This window comes from Megalops cyprinoides, chromosome 3, assembly GCF_013368585.1.
Source record: "Megalops cyprinoides isolate fMegCyp1 chromosome 3, fMegCyp1.pri, whole genome shotgun sequence".
Taxonomy (NCBI): Eukaryota; Metazoa; Chordata; class Actinopteri; order Elopiformes; family Megalopidae; genus Megalops; species Megalops cyprinoides.
In genome coordinates, this window is record NC_050585.1 from 2,509,603 (window position 1) to 2,528,130 (window position 18,528).

Sequence of the window (18,528 nt, forward strand, 5' to 3'; positions counted from 1 at the left end):
AATCAATTTCCTCTATAAGTCTCTGAGAACTGACTGCACCTGAAGGCATATGTGAAAACACTTCATGAGTTAAACTCTCCACAAAGTAACTATTTAGTGTATCAGCAATAGCTTTGTTATCATAAACTAGAACTCCATCCTTATTTTTTATTTTTTATTTTATAAACCTTATTTCATCCTTAACTATCCTTTGTGTAACCCCTTTTTCAACCCCTTTTTTTGTCACCCAGTCCAATAAAATTAGGCACAACCTATGACTGAGGCTACCAGTTACTGAGAGTTACAATATATATAAAACAGCGGCGCAACAGGGTCCTGAATTCTCAGCAGTGGAATGGTGAGCTGGCTGATCTCCCTGTGTACCAGTAGGCTAATAATATTATTAGAAAATAATATTATAGGTAATTGAAATAGTCACAATATGAATAGAATAGTAAATTTAAATGAATTTAGTAGCGCGGTGCCTCCACTGTGAAAATAGTACACTTACCGTTAAGCTAGTGTATAGTGTATCTTCCCAGAATTTAATATACAGTATGTCTTTGTCTCTTAGTGTATGCATTAATCAAATTAGTATTGGTTGCCAATCTAATAGGCCCCTAGTGTATTGAGTTACTATATACCTGTAATACACCAGCACTCCTATATATTAGGCTATGCGTATGCAAAAAATGAGCTGTCAATACACCCAGGGTATAGTTACAATACAATAAAAAAGAATTTATTAATAATAGTCATTGAAATAGTTAAATTGAAATTGAAATGAATAAAACAAATGCAAACAAATACCTTAGAGAGAGACAATGGTGAAAACCATTTTCACCCAAAGGTGTTAAATTGACTCTAACCGGTGCACAGCAAATAAACAAATGAAATGAAACTACTTTAAACAGTGTGATCAAAATTCGTTAAAAATAGGCTCAACCATACAGGTTAAAGAACAGCATTCGCTATATTTGCAGCGTGCATAAACAGACAGAAAAATTACACAAGCAAAACCAATATGAATCAAAGTATCAAATAAAACCCAAAACCAAGCGCTTGTCGTTGGGGCCCATTGGTGCACTAATGAGGTCTCTGAGCTGAAGGCAAAGGCAGCGACTGTTGCAATGCCCATACGATTCGCTGGTGATAGAGGCGAGACAAGAGAATGTGTGTGTGTGTGTGTGTGTGTGTGTGTGTGTGTGTGTGTGTCAGTGTAAGTGTAGGTTCATGTTACTCACGATCCACCAGACCAAGCGATCCACCTAAACCCGCAGACAACAGCTGGCTATCTGGCCAGGCAAACACAGCAGGCAGCCGGCGATGACAGTGGCTCTCCGGGGGGCCCAACACCGGAGAGCAGACGTATTCTCCAGGGAAAAGGCAGGATCCTCAGATGAAACTACACTAGCGATCTAACTAGCCAAGCGAACTGTTCAAATCGAGTGATGACAGTGGCTGTCCGATGGGCCCAGCACCGAAGAGTAGACGTCAATACGGCAGCTAACTAACTAACACTTACAGCTAACGTTAGTTCACTGGAGCCAAAAAAAAACAAAACACTCACAATGAGGAATTACATTCGAGTCACTAGTACACGCGTTGCCACCAGTGGGCCTATGTATGCCAAGATACAGGTGGTCTCCACAGGATCTGGCTCAGAGATGGAACAATCCAAAAACGTGACCTTTCTCCTCACTCAGTACAGGCTGGACTGGCAAGAATTTTTCTCCAGAGAGGAGATAGAATGTTGACAGTCTCCACGATTTCACGGGCATAATAAATTTACAAATGATCATTGGCTGATTGCCAGATTCAAATAAAAACTTATCAAATAAATAAATCTAATTGGTTTACATGTACAAACATCACATGAACCACGGGAAACATTAAAACATTAAGAGTACAAAGCATTCTGGTACATGGAGTCAATCACTACTCTAAGTTAGTGTTTCTCAGTCCTACTCCTGGAGCCCCCCTGTCCTGCATATCTTCTTTCTGCCCTTGCTCCAAACACACCTGATTGAAATTAGTGTTCTTGTTCTTGATTAAATCAGGTGTGCTCAGCTAATCAAAAGTGCCACTGAGGAGTTCAGTCAGGTAGGTAGAGCAGGGACAGATGGAAAAAATGCAGGCAGGGGGGCCCCAGGAGCAGGATTGAGAATCGGTGTAAAACGAACACAGGGCAGCACAATATACAATATGCAGCACTAGCCATACCCATACCCCAGAGGTCCTTACATTTGTAATACTATAATGTTGAAAAAAGCATTTAGAGTTGCTCTTGGCATCTAGTGCAATCTGTCTTTTAAAACGCCTTTTTAGCTTCCCTTATTTTTTTCTTAACTTGAGCTCGCATGTTACTGTATTCAATCTTATTACTCTCTGAGCTCTCCAACTTGTATTTTCTAAATAGTTTCCTTTTTTGTGTCAAACTGTCCCGTAGTGCCTTATTCATCCACTGTGGATGCTTCTTTTTCAGCTTCCCTTTTTTTCACTTGTGGAATGAATTTATGCTGTACATCCAGAATAATCGTTTTAAATATGCACCACATTTCTTTCACAGTTTTACCATCTAGAAGATGTACCCAGTTTATATTCCTTGTATAATTATGCATCTTAATAAAGTCAGCTTGTCTAAAGTTGAAAACTCTAGCACTGGAGAATGCAGACTTAACTTGCCAAAAAACTTCAAATGTAACTGCACAATGGTCACTTGTTCCGAGTGGTTCCCCTACCTCGGTACCACTGATTCTATCAGGATTATTACACAGAACCAGATCTAGAACTGTGTTCTCTCTTGTGGGTTGAGTAACAGACTGTATCAAAAAACAGTCATTTACAACATCCAAAAACTCTTCCTCACATTTACCTTGACCTGACACAGCTTCCCAATTAATTGAAGGGTAATTGAAGTCCCCCATTACTATTGTCTCACCCTCCTAATGCTAGTTTAATGTTATCAAAGAGCATACTGTTGACACTGCTGTCTGAGGCTGGTGGCCTATAACATACTCTGATATTCAGACCCTTTTCATTTTCCCCCAATATTTTAATCCATATATCTTCACTAACACCAAGGGACTCCATTCCTGGAATTTCCTGAATATTAAGATTATCCTTTACATAGAGAGCTACGCCTCCTCCTCTTTTCTTAGCAGCTTGTATCCCTCTATGTTATACTCATCCCCATCCCCTGCGCCAAGCCACATCTCTGTGATCCCAACAACATCATAATTACTATTACTCATAACAGTTTCTAGATCCAAAATTGTATTTTTTATGCTTCTAGCATTTAAACAGAGGAATTTCAGGGTACCATGTGTGCTTTTCCTGTCCTTCCCCTCTACCCCCAGCTTCTCAAAACCACTTCTATTATAGTGCTGCTCTGACTGATTTACAATCATGGTTCCCACACTACTAATAAATTATTTAGCCATGGTGTGTTCTATTCCAGCAGTCTGTTTATCCCTACCCATCTCACTGTATACCCTCCCCAGACCCTAGTTTAAATAACCCTCTGCTACCCTAAGCATACGCTGTCCCAGCACAGCTGTACCCCTCCGGTTCAGGTGCAACCCGTCCCGCTTGTACAGGTCACCATGCCCCAAAAACCTGTACCCCTCTTTCCTACACCAGGTTTGTAGCCACATGTTAAACCTCCATATAAAGGCTTGCTTCCCTTTGCTTGCACGTGGTACTGGTAGAATTCTAGAGAAGACTACCGTGGAGGTTCTGCTCAGTCTTCCCCACTAGCTCAATAAATTTTTCTTGCAGAACCCCAAACCTACCCCTTCCTATGTCATTGGCTCCAACATGGACCATGACCACTGGATCCTCCCCTGCTCTGGCCAGGAGCTTGTTCGCACTCTCCAGGAGGTCTCCAACCTGGGCACCAGGCAGGCAACAGACCATGCAAGACTCCTTGTCATGCAAACACACTATGCTATCTATCCCTCTAATTATTGAGTCCCCCACTATCACTAACTCCCTTTTCTTGGAGGATGAGGCTGCCTGGGTGCCCTGGGGTTCATCAGTCCTTCCACTCTCAGGATCGTGGGCCAACTCATTCTACAGTGACATGAAACGGTTGGTCACCGCGATCTCTGGAGACGCCGCTCCTCTTGGATTTGTGCACCCCTTTCTACTCCTTCGTCCTACTGTAGCCCAGCTCTCTCGCCCTATCTGGTCTGTATCTTCCCTTCTACCCGGCTTTCGTGAGCACACTGTCTCCCTATAGGGCGTATTAATCAGTTCCTGCAACTCTAATATTCAGCTTGAAGCATATTCCAGGCAGCAAAAATTATGTAGCCGATGCGCTCAGTCGAGATCTGTTTGCCAAGACAGTTAGTCACAGACTCATCACAGAGCATTACAGTAGCCTTCTCACTGAAGCAGAGAGTGTTGGAGAAGATGGAGTTCAAGACACCTTTTGTCTCAAAGTCCAGTGGAATAGGATTAACAGACCTGCTGGTGATGCTACCTCAAATCAGCCTCATCTTTTTCTGCGTTCAGGTCACACTGCAACCGTCAGAGCTGTCTTGGATGCACATGAGCAATGGGATGTAGCCACAGAGTCCAGGGTGGCACAGTTAACCCAGTCCTTTCTGAGCCTTGTGCCACTGGGCCAAGACCCGCTGTCAGTGCTCTCCTTGCAGGAACTGCAACAGAGCCAGGAAGTCAACCCCACCATTTCAAAGGTCATACCATTTGTAAATAGGAAACGAAGACCCTCAAGACGAGAAAGAGCTGAATTTGATATGAAGGCATTAGTACTCATCAAGCAATGGGACAGACTCTGTATTCAGGATGGTGTATTGTACGAAGTGGCTAAAGACCAGCTCAGTAAGCAGAAAAGATATCAGTATGTGCTGCCTGAATGTTTACAGGAGAAGGTCTTACGTGGTGTTAACAATCTTGCTAGACATCAAGGGCAGGAAAGAATACTACATCTCGTACAGCAGCGTTTCTTTTGGCCCAAGATGGAACAACGTGTCAGGGAGTATGTGAAGTGTTGCTGCCGGTGTATCTTAGCCAAGACCCCTGAACCATCTGCTAGAGCTCCCTTGGAGAGTATCAGAACCTCTGCTCCTATGGAGTTATTGTGTCTGGATTTTTGGAGTGCTGTAGACAGTAATCAGCGTTCAGTCGATGAGTTAGTTGTAACAGATCATTTTACAAAGCCCATGCCTTTCCATGCACAAACCACATGGTGAAGCAAGGTGCTAGGAAGCTATGGGACAATTTTTTTGTGTGCGTATGGGTTCCCAGAGCGTATCCATAGAGATCAAGGAGCCAACTTTGAAAGTGATATCACCGCTGAATTGCTCAGGCTTGCAGGAGTGTCCAAATCACATACAACCAGCTACCATCCCATGGGAAACGGCGGGACTGAGAGGTTCAATAGGACTCTCAGCAACTTGCTGCAGTCATTGCTGTTAAGAGAAAAGCAACAGTGGCCACAACAGACACAAACCCTGACCTTTGCCTGTAATGCCACAGTTCACAAGATAACTGGTTACGCACCATTCTATCTTATGTTTGGCCATGTTCCTAGACTCCCGGTTGATGTGATGTTTAAGCAGGTAATGCGAGAGAGAGGAGAGAGAGGAAAGAGAAAACTTGCAGATAGGTGGGAAGGAAGGGTTTATACTGTCATACAAAGAAACCCACAGACACACATATACAAATTAGAGGATGAACAAGGAAGGACCAAAGTAGTACATCGTAACCTTATCCTGGACATCAGCTTTTTTCCCATTGAGTCGCTATTGGAATGAGAGCCCAGTGTGGACAGATCAGAATGTGAGATTCAAACCATGGACCTTATTGACTTGTTTGACAATCCAGAGGATAGGACAAGTGCGTGGGAGTTGAGTGGCTCTGAGGACACAACAGAGCCCAACTGTAGAGAACCCTCTCAGTAGTTGATGCAAGTCTGGACCCTCCTAGACATCAGACCGACTTTGACACGCACACTGACTTTGACAGTTTAGCTGTAGTTCCAGACTCTGACCTATCGGTAATCTCAGATACAGTAGCACCAGTAGACACATTAAACGACCAAGATACAGAGGTACAAACAGGTGAAACTCAAGATGTAGACAGGACATGCACTGGCAGAGTAGTTAAGAAGGTTAATTGTCTCATTGAGATCATGGTTCAGAAGTCAATTCCTAACGCAATTGTTGGTAGGGTGTTCAAGAAATCTCAATCATTACTTACTTTGTTGTCATAAGTAACCACAGTTCATGTATTCTTATGCATTGACATATGCAAATGTTTTACTTCAGGGAAGAATGCTGTATTTTTTTTTGAGCAAAAGGGTCAACAAGAGCCAAGTGTTTATGTGGTGTAAAAGGCATCATATCTTTCTGGGAGACTTGGAGGCCTGGCCAGCCTTCAAAGTCTCTTAGCCTGTTCTCAGGTAGCTATCTAGCTGGTTTTAAGAGATCTCTCTGGACCTGCGCTCAGGTTATGATTAAGGTCAGTTAAAGCAAGACCTGGTCTTATGTATTTTTTTATGATTCTTTCACTTTGTCTCATGAGATGTTGCTTGCCTGAGCAGAATTTTCATGAAATTCAGGAGGGGTGAGTGTAACTGATGTAAAAAATAACTTTGTTGTATTTTATGCATTTCACCAATTTCTGCTATGTTCTTATCTTACCAAGTTATACTGCTGTTTTTGTATCATTTCCCTTTTTTATGGGAGTTGGACAGTGTTTAATTTGGTACCGCCCCTTTAAGAAACACCCTTACGTCAGTATTGCAGTCTTTTCTCTCCAGTTTGCAATCTGCAACTTGGAGAGAAGGGGAGTGTATATGGCCAACCCTTACATGATTGTGTACTCGCTCTTTTGCAACATCAGGAAGATCAACAAATGGGCGGTAAGCTCGATGACAGATCCCTTGTATCAGTCATCCTTACAACATCACACAACACAGAGTACCGGCTCAGAGCAGCAAGTGAGGGCCACCCCGGCTACACTGGTAATGGAGCATGTGAGTTGAGCCAGGAGTTCAAGTAGGTTGTGAGGAAGGGAAGATTCCCTTGAAAAAGGCTCTGTAGGCTGTACTGACTAATCATTACCATAATTAAAGAGATTCATCCAGGATGACAGAGCAACCAAATTTTAACAGCAAAAGCAGTCCAGTCTTGGAACAGTCTTGAAAATGGTTATTTAGTCATAGGTGTGTCATTTATTTGGAAAACGCTTTGCTGGAGCACATTGTCATGGCAGGATGCATTAAATGCACATGACGGGAGACAGGAGCAGCAAGACCCTGGATGCAGTACAGGCAGTCACACTGTGAAAGAGTAAAGGTGTGTTTGTGATGTTCACACACTCACATATTTCCTTTCCTCCCTGGCAGGTCATGGAGACCAAGAACATGCTGTACCTCGTGACGGAGTACGCCAAGAACGGCGAGATTTTTGGTGAGTATCCTCCAACCCTGCATACTGCATCCACCAGTCAGTCGTCTGCTCTGGGTACTTCCTTTGTGTCATGGGATGCTGCAGCACCAATACAGGCCCGCCTGTGAAAAGACACTTCATTTGGTGTTTAGCTCCCCGTCCTCTTGCTCTGGCTCATATGTACCTCTCCCCTGTCTTGATTTTCAGAAGCTCACATTCTTGAGTTTTCAGTCCAGGACAAGAGGTGGTGTTGATGTACCTTTTGCAGTTCTGGGCCCGAAAAGGGCACACTTGCAGTGCTGGATGGTGCTGCTCCTCTTCTGAGTGTTCCTTTTTGGAAATTTAGAGGTGGCTGTATCAGACTGGTGAAGGGGATATTTTTTGTTCTCTGTAGTTTGACCATTAATAAATGAAGCTGCTCATGCCACAAATGACAGGCCAGCAGATTAATGTGACCACTCGTTCCCACTACACAGGGATTGGTAGCACATCAGATAATGCACCGTTCAGGGGCATGAAGGCATAGCCTGTCAAAATTTTATAGTTTTACAAATTTGCCTGACTATTGTTTGGCTTTACATGATGACTTTACATCCATGTTTGAGGTGGAGAAGATGCAAATTAAGCCTAGCCGTTTAGCCCAGATCTGGGCTATGGGTTGCAAAAGTCCATGCTGGCACCAAGGTGATGAAAGAGGGATGCCATTTTATTAGCTCTGTCTTATCTGTAGCTCCTGCTTTCTAACTCCCCATCCTGTCCATGTCTATCTTTATCTCTATTAGAGCCTGACCAATAAATCGGCGTGCTGATATTATCGGCCGATATGAGCTAATTGCAGATAAATCGGTACTGGCGTTTATAACGGCTGATACATGACAATTAAAAAAGAAACAGAGAGATGGAAGGTGGATCCTTCAACCATGTTATGAGTGTTGTCATTGCATAGTTTGTCTACCAGAGGACTGCAACTGCAACTACACTGTTGGCAATACACATGTTTGGAACACCACAAATCACAACAATCAGCTGACCCAAGCAGAGTCGAGCAGAGTAGCCCACGACGGAGATCATCTGTGTTCATGGTAAATTGATAATTGTCATGTGAAATACAGTACTTAAATAAGAATAATTATCCCCCATCACTTCTCCTCTTAGCCTAAATAAGCCTGACAACGTTCATGCCTGGTTTTGCTGCAGTAACGTGAAAGCAAATACCCTCAGTCAAACATCAAAATTACGTTTAACGTTACAGTAGTTGAGTGGTGTAGGCTAAGCTGTTAGCTACCTACTTGATTGTAGGTTTATTTATGAAACGGTGTGGCAGTTCTAGCGAGTAAACAACGGTCCTATTATTTCTCCCTCGTCACTTCTAAAGATTCTCTGGCAACATTGCTTGCTGCAGCTTATGATGCTGTCCAATCCTAAATTAGGTTACCCAAAGCTAGCTAATGCCATGTTTATCAGTGGAAGACCGCTAACGTTAATGAGCGGTTAAACTATGGCGTTTAAATTATTCTGCCTAAATGAAGCAATGGTAAATATATCTGTGACTGGCATGTCTGTAGTCGGTGCATTGGGAATTATTAACCCTTTCACACGTATGGTCACACCGGTGTGATTAGCCATTTAGCGCGTATGCTAAAACTGGTGCAATTAGAACACTAGATTGGAGAAATTCTAGCTAATTTTAGCTTTGAGGAAACAGCGATTTAACTTAAAAATATAGCAAATGCTAACTGAAAACTATGAGAAGCTTAATAACGCTAATGAAAACATAACGAACCATGTAACGCACGCTATGTAGCATAAAAAATAAGTTACGTGCAAAAGGGTTAAACCAGAGTAAATAAATATGAACTGAATAAGTATCTAACCTGGCTTGATAGCCCAACAAAGTTATCTAGCTTCTCTTTCATGTAGTGTGAAATCCCAAAGTCGGAAGTCCTCGTTGCAGACAGTCATGTAGTATTAGATGCATTCAACAGCAGCATTTCCTCTAGGTCACTGTGTCAGTTTACTGCATAGTTTAAGATGGCATGATATTTTTTAAATACTTACTTTAATTACTTTTTTGTATTATTATACATTTGACTCTTATTTATTAAAACTAATATATTTTGTTGTACTTTTGTTCAAAGTACTATTATGACAATAAAACGTTTATTTTTAAACTGCATTATGTCATGCTATCTTGGTGAGGACTCTGAAATAAGTACACATAACAAATGTTAAGGAAAATCTGTTTGTGTTATGTGTTTCTTGAAAAAAAAGAGAATATTGGCCGATATATCATTATCAGATTTTTAAATCTTCAAATATCAAAATCGGTATTAATCTTAAAAATCCTATATCGGTCGTGCTCTAGTGGCAACCTGTGCAGAACCTCCAGACAGGATGTAATTGTGTGTGCGTGCATATACCTTAGTGTTCTCATTTATATATTATCAATTTATGCAGCTGGATTTTCACTTAAGACATTCAAACTGAGTACCTGTCTTAACAATGAAAAGATAGTGCTCAGCGTAGGAATGAAACATCAGACCTTCTTCTTACATGGCATAAGCAGCTTCACACAGAGGTAGCTAGCAGTAGGTTTCAGTGAGGGCAGAGAGCTGAGGTAAAAGCTGACTGGAGCTGGTTGGAAGGGAAGTCTTAGCCATAGTCCACTGGGAGACAGGGAGTGTGAAGAGCAGGAGAGCAGGGTCTGTCTGAAGATTTGTGGATAAACGGTAAACTGCTGTCCCTGAGGGGAATATTGCTTCTGCAGCAGAATCCATGAAGCAAAAGACAGCAGACATCAACAGTCAGCACCGTGATGGGAAAGTAAATGTACAATGAACAGAAGAAAGTTGCTTGGATTAAACACAGCTGAAGGCATTGTGATGTGGGAAAATGAGGAGCTATTACCTTGTTTGACTTGACACAATACAAATGTGTGGTAAAATTATTCTAGGTCATTTATACTTATTTAAAATTAAATATTCAATCTCCCTGGCAATAAAAGAAAAATCTCTGAACTTTTGTTAGACATTTCTGCATTGCAAAGAGTGAAAACTATTAAGTTTGAAGAAGGTTAAACGAACAATTGAGGGGGTGTTCTAAATCTGGCAGAATGGTTTCTGCTCCCTGTAATGTCCTTCTCTCACTATGTTGGCACCAGTCTATTATATCTCAGTAAGTGGTCATATCAGGCAGTCTTGTCCAAAGTGACCTCAGAAATGTGATGGTTTTTAATAGTATAGAATGTTGTATAGCTGTATAGAATGTCATTTTTTGCCAATCTAATTTTAGCCAACCTTTTTTGAACAAAAAAAATATAGTGATTATCTACGCAGTAGGCTAAACTAAACTTAGGTGTAACTAACAATATTGCAGACCTTAATTTACTAAGATAGCCATTTTACGAATTCAGAAATAAACTTACACTTTTTAAATGGTTTCCCAAATTTGTTGTTGGGTGATGGTACACGAGTTTTATCTTGCATATCTGGCACTCCGCTTTTTTATCATCATCAGTAAGCTTAAAATGGTTCCAAACCAGGGATTTTTTGGACATTTTTTTTGTCCAGGACTGAGAATCACAAATGAACATTATTCATAGCTTATGCGCAAATTTATGACACCTTGATGGAGAGCAACACGAGGCTTCCATTACTGAAATTCAAAAAGTGCAAATGTGTTCATTGGCAAAATTGTTTATGTAATTAAATTTATTTAATTTAGATATTCATCTAAATTTCTTGTATTACAGTAGCAATAACCTTAAAACTGCAACTGAGCACCCATCCTAATTATCGAATGCTTAATTTCACAATCAAATGCCAATTCAATGAACAAAGCTTCGAAGCTTCAAATTTTTCAGTACAGTCCTCGCCCTTACATTAACCCTGATCCTAACCCAAGAACCAACACCTACTGAATTTGGGAGAGGCTATCTTGAAGGCTTCACGTTCACAGACCGGGTTTGGCTGCTTTGGCAAGGGCCAGCTGGGAAATTTACAGTCTGCTGTACCCAACTCGCAATCCCTCTGCAGCTGTTATGAGATTACAGGTGTGTGGAGCTGTGGCTTTTTCTGTTGTATTTAACATCTCTGTCCACCACCCTAAACACCCACAATTGGGTCCCTCTCTCAGGCCTCCAGGCTTTGCGCCCATGTGCAACACCTCAGAAGGCCTGAGTCCGCCCAACCCCAGTCTCAGCCACACGCGAGCAGATAACAAATCACAACCAAATGCTGAGATTACTACAATAAGGTTCTAATCAGAAAAGATAATTCTGAGTTGATGTCCTCCACACACCCGATCTCCTGCCAACCCCCTCAACAAGAGCAAAAGGAAGAACAACATGAGCTATCTCCACAGGGGACCTGCTGTACTGAAGCACAGCGTCTCAGAGAAGAGCTGTTATGCTTAACTGCTGTTCAAAGTCTGATGATTTCTGCGAAGGTGGAGAGGAAAATCTCCTGGCTGGGTGGCTGGGCCATTGTATTTATCACAGAGCAGCGTGGCGTGAACAACACGGGGAGGGTGGGGGCAGCTCTCATTCTGAGCGCCCCGCCACATTCCCACACTAGATGTCTTTTTTGATTAGCAGCACAGCTCCAAGAAGGCTTCTGTCAGTAAAGTGCCACCAGGGCTGCGTTCTGGAATGTGGCACCTTCTGTCTAACCAGCTATCACATTGTATGCCCCACAACACCTCTACACTACATCTGACAGAGAGAAACACTGCCTCTCAAATGCACACGCACAAGTGCACACACTGATAGCTTGTCTCTTTGGTTTCACACTGGCTGCCAGAGTGGAGTGTTAAATATGAAATGCAGGCAATCTCCAGGTCCCCACCAGGAGTGAAGCACCAGCCCTCTTCGTCTCCCTCTGGACCGACAGCGTTACCCTATCCCCTTCTGTCTTCCATTTTACCACACCCCCCATACAGAGCCAGCCCATGGCTGTGACTGTGTCATAAGCCTGGCTCTAATAAGGAAATGTATGTGTATGTATGTATGTGTATGTGTTATGAGTAATTGCACAGGTCAGGTACATACAGTGGATGTGTCTGAATCTCCCTTTGACTTCTATTTCAGTCATTGGTCTGAAAAAGAAGTCCAATGCAGTGAATTAAACAGTACCATTGCGTCATGGCTGACTTGGAGTCAGACAAAAAACAAACAGGTTGTCAAGGTCCATGCTCCAGAAACATTAAAGGAGAAAAAAGGTGCACTTTAGTTTCAACTGAACTGATAAAGGCTGATAATAGGTTCAACTGAACTGATAACTTCCACACCTGTAGGATTCATTGGACTATTCCATTATTTGAACATTCAACAATGAGATCGCTAATCAATTATGTGGATCAGTAATTAACTCAACATAAGCAAGGGAAAACTCCTATGAAGTGTGCCTCGCCCACCCATGTAGCCGCAGGACTGCTCTGCTACTCCATCCATTTCTGGCTGGCCCGCTGGCCTTGTGGCAGTCTGTCCAGGTGTCTGCTATGAGCCTAGAACATTCTAGGCATAACTTTGACAGTTACTCAGTGCCTCTCTGCTATGCACTCAGATTGCATTTTGTTGTATTCAGTGGATATGTGGTCTACAGGTCTGGTAGGAGGTACACAGACAATGGGAATGATAAGGGTATAAATGAGCAGGTGGTGGTCAGCATTGGGTTCTGTGTGATGCTGGAAGGTGTGGTATTGATGGTGAGAATGTCTGGACCAATAGGTCAAACTGAATGAGTAGCAGGCTGCTAGACCGCTAGCATTTCAGTGAGCTCTGAATGATTACCGAGAGACTTTTTGATTTCAAGGCGTATTTTAGAAAAGCCATATTACCACATTGACATTACTAGTCTGTTATGATCTATGCCCAATATATGCCCAGTACAAGGAGAAATCCTCTCCATTCTAATTTGCACTTATGCAGAGAGGGAGTGTCATGTTAATGTATTCACAACTTTCTTTACTCGTATAACTTAAGGATTCTATAATTTTGTTAATTTCCTTCCAATGGGTGCATTTTTCCCAGCATTTCAAAGGCCATGTCAGCCTGTGCCTTCATATAGACTGCATACATTAAAGTGACCCAGTTACAGGGTCAGCGCTCTTGAATGTAGTCAGGTGGGAGAGAGAAGCTTGCGAGGTGCACTTTAGCCAAAGGACAGCATCTTGCAGCTGCACAGAGCACACTTGGTTTATGCAGCAGGCCAAGGGCAAGATGGTGATTTCATGCCAACCACCCGTTTGAGTATCACACATGCAGACAGAGAAACAGTCCACTGCCTGGCAACCCCACCTTTTTTGGAAGAAAGGCAGGAGTGGCTAAATGACTGAAGCTGGGCTCATTTGTGTGTTCATGTTTGTTTACAAGCATGTGTTTGTGTGTGTACTGTGAGTCTGTGTATCTACATGAGCTGTATGTGCAAATGTACATGCATTGTCTTTTCGCCCCAACAGGAAATAGCACAGCCACAGATCTTCCTTATTCCCTTGCTAGAGCAAGTGCCTTTTCAATATGTAGCACTTGGAAAGAGTTGGTCCAGTTGAGTGTGGCGGGTAGGGACTGCTTTATGCACGGTCTTCACCTTCTCATTAAACCCCTGTGCAAGGACCCACTCAGAAAGCACTGTCACAGGGAATTATGAGTACTTATGGGCTTACACACACACACAGTTAGGGTTGTGTATTCATTCTACCTGTCAGTTTGTGCTGAGAACATGTTCTGTGGCCTGTAATGTGAGCAGAGTCATGTTTTAATAAATCCGTGCCATTGGTGCACAGATGACCCCATGCAGAGTTATTACTGGGCGTACAGACAAATCCTGCATGAAATGCCTTCCCAGGATTTTAATTCCTGAAGATGGCAATGGCACAGCAGTCTGGCTGGGTAGGGTAGGGTGAAGGATTACAGCAGACAGAAAGCCAGCACAAAGACCCAGCAGCATTCTCTTCCTGGAAAGGCACTGAGAGAGGGAGAATTTTTAGGCTCACCATTTGTTTCAGCCACTCCACTCTCCTGAGTGTAGCAACAGCATGACATTGCCACCCGGAAGGACGGAATTTACTCACTGAGTAACAGATGATTTCATTGGGTGGCAAAGGAAGGGTCAGGAATAATGTGTGACTTATTTTGCTGTCTGCTATTGCATCAGTCACTAAGTAACTTAACCTCTGTTCTTTCAGTTTCACTCATTTGTAACTGTTGTAACTGTCAAAGCTTTAAAATAATTCTTCATACAGTAGCTTAGAAAACTGGCTGTGGTTAGCTAGTTACAAACTAAAAACCAAAACTAATAGCTAAATTTAAGCTAGCCAACCACACCACTGTATTCCATGATTACAGCTGTCACATAATGCACCTTCTCAGTTAACCTCAGATATCGGGTTGTTCTGTGAAAGAGAATCAAATTGTAGACAAAATTAATTTGAGCAAGTTAATTAATTTGATCAATCACTGTAATGCTCAAGCAGTGGCTAGTTTTTAATTACCTGTACACTCTCCATGCTCATCAACGTATATTTTGTTTTTAAACTGTCTTTTTTGTATTGCTTTATTGATAGTTTGTGCTTTACACTTGTGATATAATATACCGTAGAGTTTTTGTGAGTCCGTGAATTTGAGGGGATGGACCTTGAAAGGACTTGGAGATCCATGGATTGGTTCCATCAGTAAGTGTGGGAACCCTGTAACAGAGCATCATAATTGATCTAATGAAACCATCAAGTCCATCCATCAGTGGCAAATGAGACCATATGAAGTATGTTGGTCTTGCCCCAGTGTAATGAATGTTTTCTCTCTCTCCTTCTCCCTGTCCTCCCCACCACACAGACTACCTGGCCAGCCACGGGCGGCTTAGCGAACCAGAGGCACGGAGAAAGTTCTGGCAAATCCTGTCTGCTGTGGAGTACTGTCACAATCATAACATTGTTCACCGGGACCTGAAGGCTGAGAACCTGCTGCTGGATGGTCATATGAACATCAAAATTGCAGGTACCTGACAGTGACCCACTTTTGGTGGGGTAGGAGCTGGGAGGGAACAACTCCACAGTGACCCTGGATCGCTCTGCTCCATCCAGGGACAAAACCATGCACTACTTGGCAACTTTGTCACCAGTTCTACAGACTTGGAGAGTTCTAGCAATGTTCTCACACAGGTCACTAGATTTTCCTGTTTTCTTTACCAAATCTTCAAAACACTAATATGCTTAATATGCTATATATGTGTTATACACCATTCCTACTAAGTTATATCTATGTGAAAGTGGGCTTAGGTGGGTGGTTTGTCAACATGTTGCTTTGAAGGGTCATCAGAATTTTAGAATGTAGGATATACAGATCATAACTCATTCAGAATGAGGGAGTCTGGTCACTCATGAGCGGTGACATGAACTAGAGATTCAGTGATAAGCCAGCTATAATGGATTGAGAAAAGGTGAGCACAGTTTTCTGCACTGGAATCAGCCATAACTTGTTATAACTATCTGCATGTGCAGGGGTTCAGTGCAGGTAAACGACAGAAAGAGCTGAAGCTCAGCCAAGTCCTGAACACTGGACCAGACCAGGAGTAAGTGGGTTTCGAGTTGTTTTTGAGCTATCAGGGAGATGATGATTTGAGCAGAGCAGTGAAAATGTCCCCTCATGGGGGTTAGAGCTAGGTGAGAGGAGTGGGTGTTGGGGGTTAGTTGTGTGTGTGAAGGGTGGGTGGAGGGGGCTTGTCATACTCCCAGACAGGTGGGATATGTGCATACCAGAGAGCTGTGGCATTCTTAGTCCTGGGGTGTCACATTCAGCCCAGAGCAGGGCGGAGGGAGCTGGCCAGTGTGGGACAGGCTTGGCCGCCTCTCCTGTACACCTCTCTCCCATCCTCCTGTTTGGCTTGCTCTTTATTTCTGTGTTGGTCAGTTCATTGCTTGGAAACATCTGTCAATCAGGGGGCTTTTATGATGGACCACTGCATAATCACACACTCAAGTCAGGCAAACAGAATGCTGTGGATGACATTGCACGTGATGCCGTAATGGGACAAGGACACATCTTCACAGCATTTTCTCCTCTTGGCCTTAGACTCAAGATCCTCCCCTCTCTTACTGTCCTGTAAGTTTGGGGCGGGGGTCACATTTCACCAGCCTGTCTTGGAGCTAACACTCAAATGTCTGGTAGCAGCAGGCAGCATTGGTACCCTGTCCTGATCCACCCCAAGGCCTGAGATCCTCCAGCAGGCCACCCCGAGGCTCAGAGGAAAGGCTGACCCACAGAGGCTGCCTGCTTGCGTGGCGAGAGATGTGAGATACACTACGTGTTGCCAGGGCCCCGCCCAGGGGGTGGGGTGGGGGTGTGACCGCTGACAAGAGGCCTGTCCGAAAGCTGTCACCTAGGAGAACTGCAACACTTAATCTGATCTGTTTTTTTTGTGTGTGTTGGGGGGGGCAAGGGACATCAAGCTCTGAGTAATGATACTAGAGGCAGCCAGATCATGTCAGTAGTTCATTCTGTATGTCATTGGTATGTAAAGTTTTTAGCTAGACGTCAACTGAATAAACAGTTATGTCTTGATGATGTATAGGCCTGCAGATTAGTGCTCACTTTTCAGTTGTCTGGATACATTTATATGTATCTATTTGTCTTTCAGCATTCCAAAGATTTTTAGTGATCCATGCAAAACAAAACACTGAGAGATGTCTTAGTGCAGGTCGCACAAGGTTTACCCCCTGTTCAGAATTATGCCAACTTGAAAACAGTGTCAACAACAAAACATGCTGGCTTCACCTTTGGGTCTGTTTATTTCTTAGTGCCTCAAAAAAAGTAACATAAGTGCTTGTTTATTATTAACTAGCTTCATGTGTGTGTGGACAGAAGGACAGACAGACCTTGGGCAGGTTTTTGCTGGCCAGATCAAATACAGACTGTAAATACTAGCTAACCTCCTTGAGGAGATAAGGTGTTATTAGCATCAGTGTTACAGTAAATCTTTCTCCCTCAGTATTGGCCAGGGTTCAGCTGCTGTGATAGATTGCTCACAGAAACACCTGTCTTCATTCTAACACTAGAAATGCATGTGCCACTTTGGATTAGTCATGCAGAAGTACATCTCAACAGCCTCACTCTGAATGAGTCTGGTGGAACACACTAGTACATCTGTGTGACATGGCTGTACCTTTTGGGAAATCTCATCCATTCAACAGGGAGGAATTGTCTTTTTAAAGTAGTTTGCACAATTAAGTCAATGTTGCTGTGAGGTAATGCTGTACACATACTACAAACACTAAAATCTTTTGCATAACATGTTGCCATTGTTCTGTTTTTCATCTTTTATGAGCCTTGAGAAGCCAAACAGGGTTCCCCTCCTGTCTGTGCCCACTTTTAATGTGTGAGTGCGCATTGACACATTGTGTGCAGGCCCGGTTCTAGATTTCTCCAATTGGGGGAGCAATCATAGTTTTGAGGTGGGCAATTTTTATTCACCAATGCATTATTTTCTTTTTACAGCATATCAAAAAATGCATAGTACAGCCTATAGCCTACCAACAGCCTATAACTTGACAAAAATGTAAGACATAAGGGGTGGCAGTATCTCAGATAGGGAATTGAATGGTATCTGGTTCAAATCCGGCTTCATGTTGCATCCTACTGAGGGTGTTTGAACATGGCTTGTCTGCCAATGTTTGTTGATGATAGGTCATCTGCTATAGCCAATCATTTAGATTTAGAAAAAATGTTGGAATGTCGATGTGTTATTACAGTTTTTCTCAATTACTTTGGCTTAACCTTCAAAAAGTGAGTTTTGCACTTGTTGTTTTGAAAATATTAAATATCATTAGCCAAAGCAATTGAGAAAAACTGTAAATACCAGGCTACCTGAAGTAATTATGAACTAACTATATATACATGAACTATGAACATCATGTGTCAATGCGGAGTGGGCACGGAAAATGCACTACTTGAACTCGGCACTTCATGCGAAGGCGCCGGACCCAGTGCCTTTGATTCTGGAGCAGCCGCTGCATTAGCAGAAAGTTGTTTAATAGGAACCAGAAATCGCTGCTTGGCTGTTTGACTGTAACTATGCAGGATATCAGAAGTCCTCCACGTAATTTAGCCAGGTAAGAAATTATTTAAATCATATTTATA

General features: G+C 42.7%; 1 protein-coding gene across 1 annotated transcript in view; it reads left to right on the forward strand.

Moving 5' to 3' along the window:
• Nucleotides 1-18,528, forward strand: part of sik2a (salt-inducible kinase 2a) — a 67,064-nt gene that overhangs the window by 28,366 nt on the left and 20,170 nt on the right. Inside the window, exons 3-4 of the mRNA XM_036524142.1 lie at nucleotides 7,358-7,421; nucleotides 15,229-15,390. Of these exons, the coding sequence (XP_036380035.1) occupies nucleotides 7,358-7,421; nucleotides 15,229-15,390 (226 nt within the window). The remainder of the gene's footprint in view (nucleotides 1-7,357; nucleotides 7,422-15,228; nucleotides 15,391-18,528) is intronic.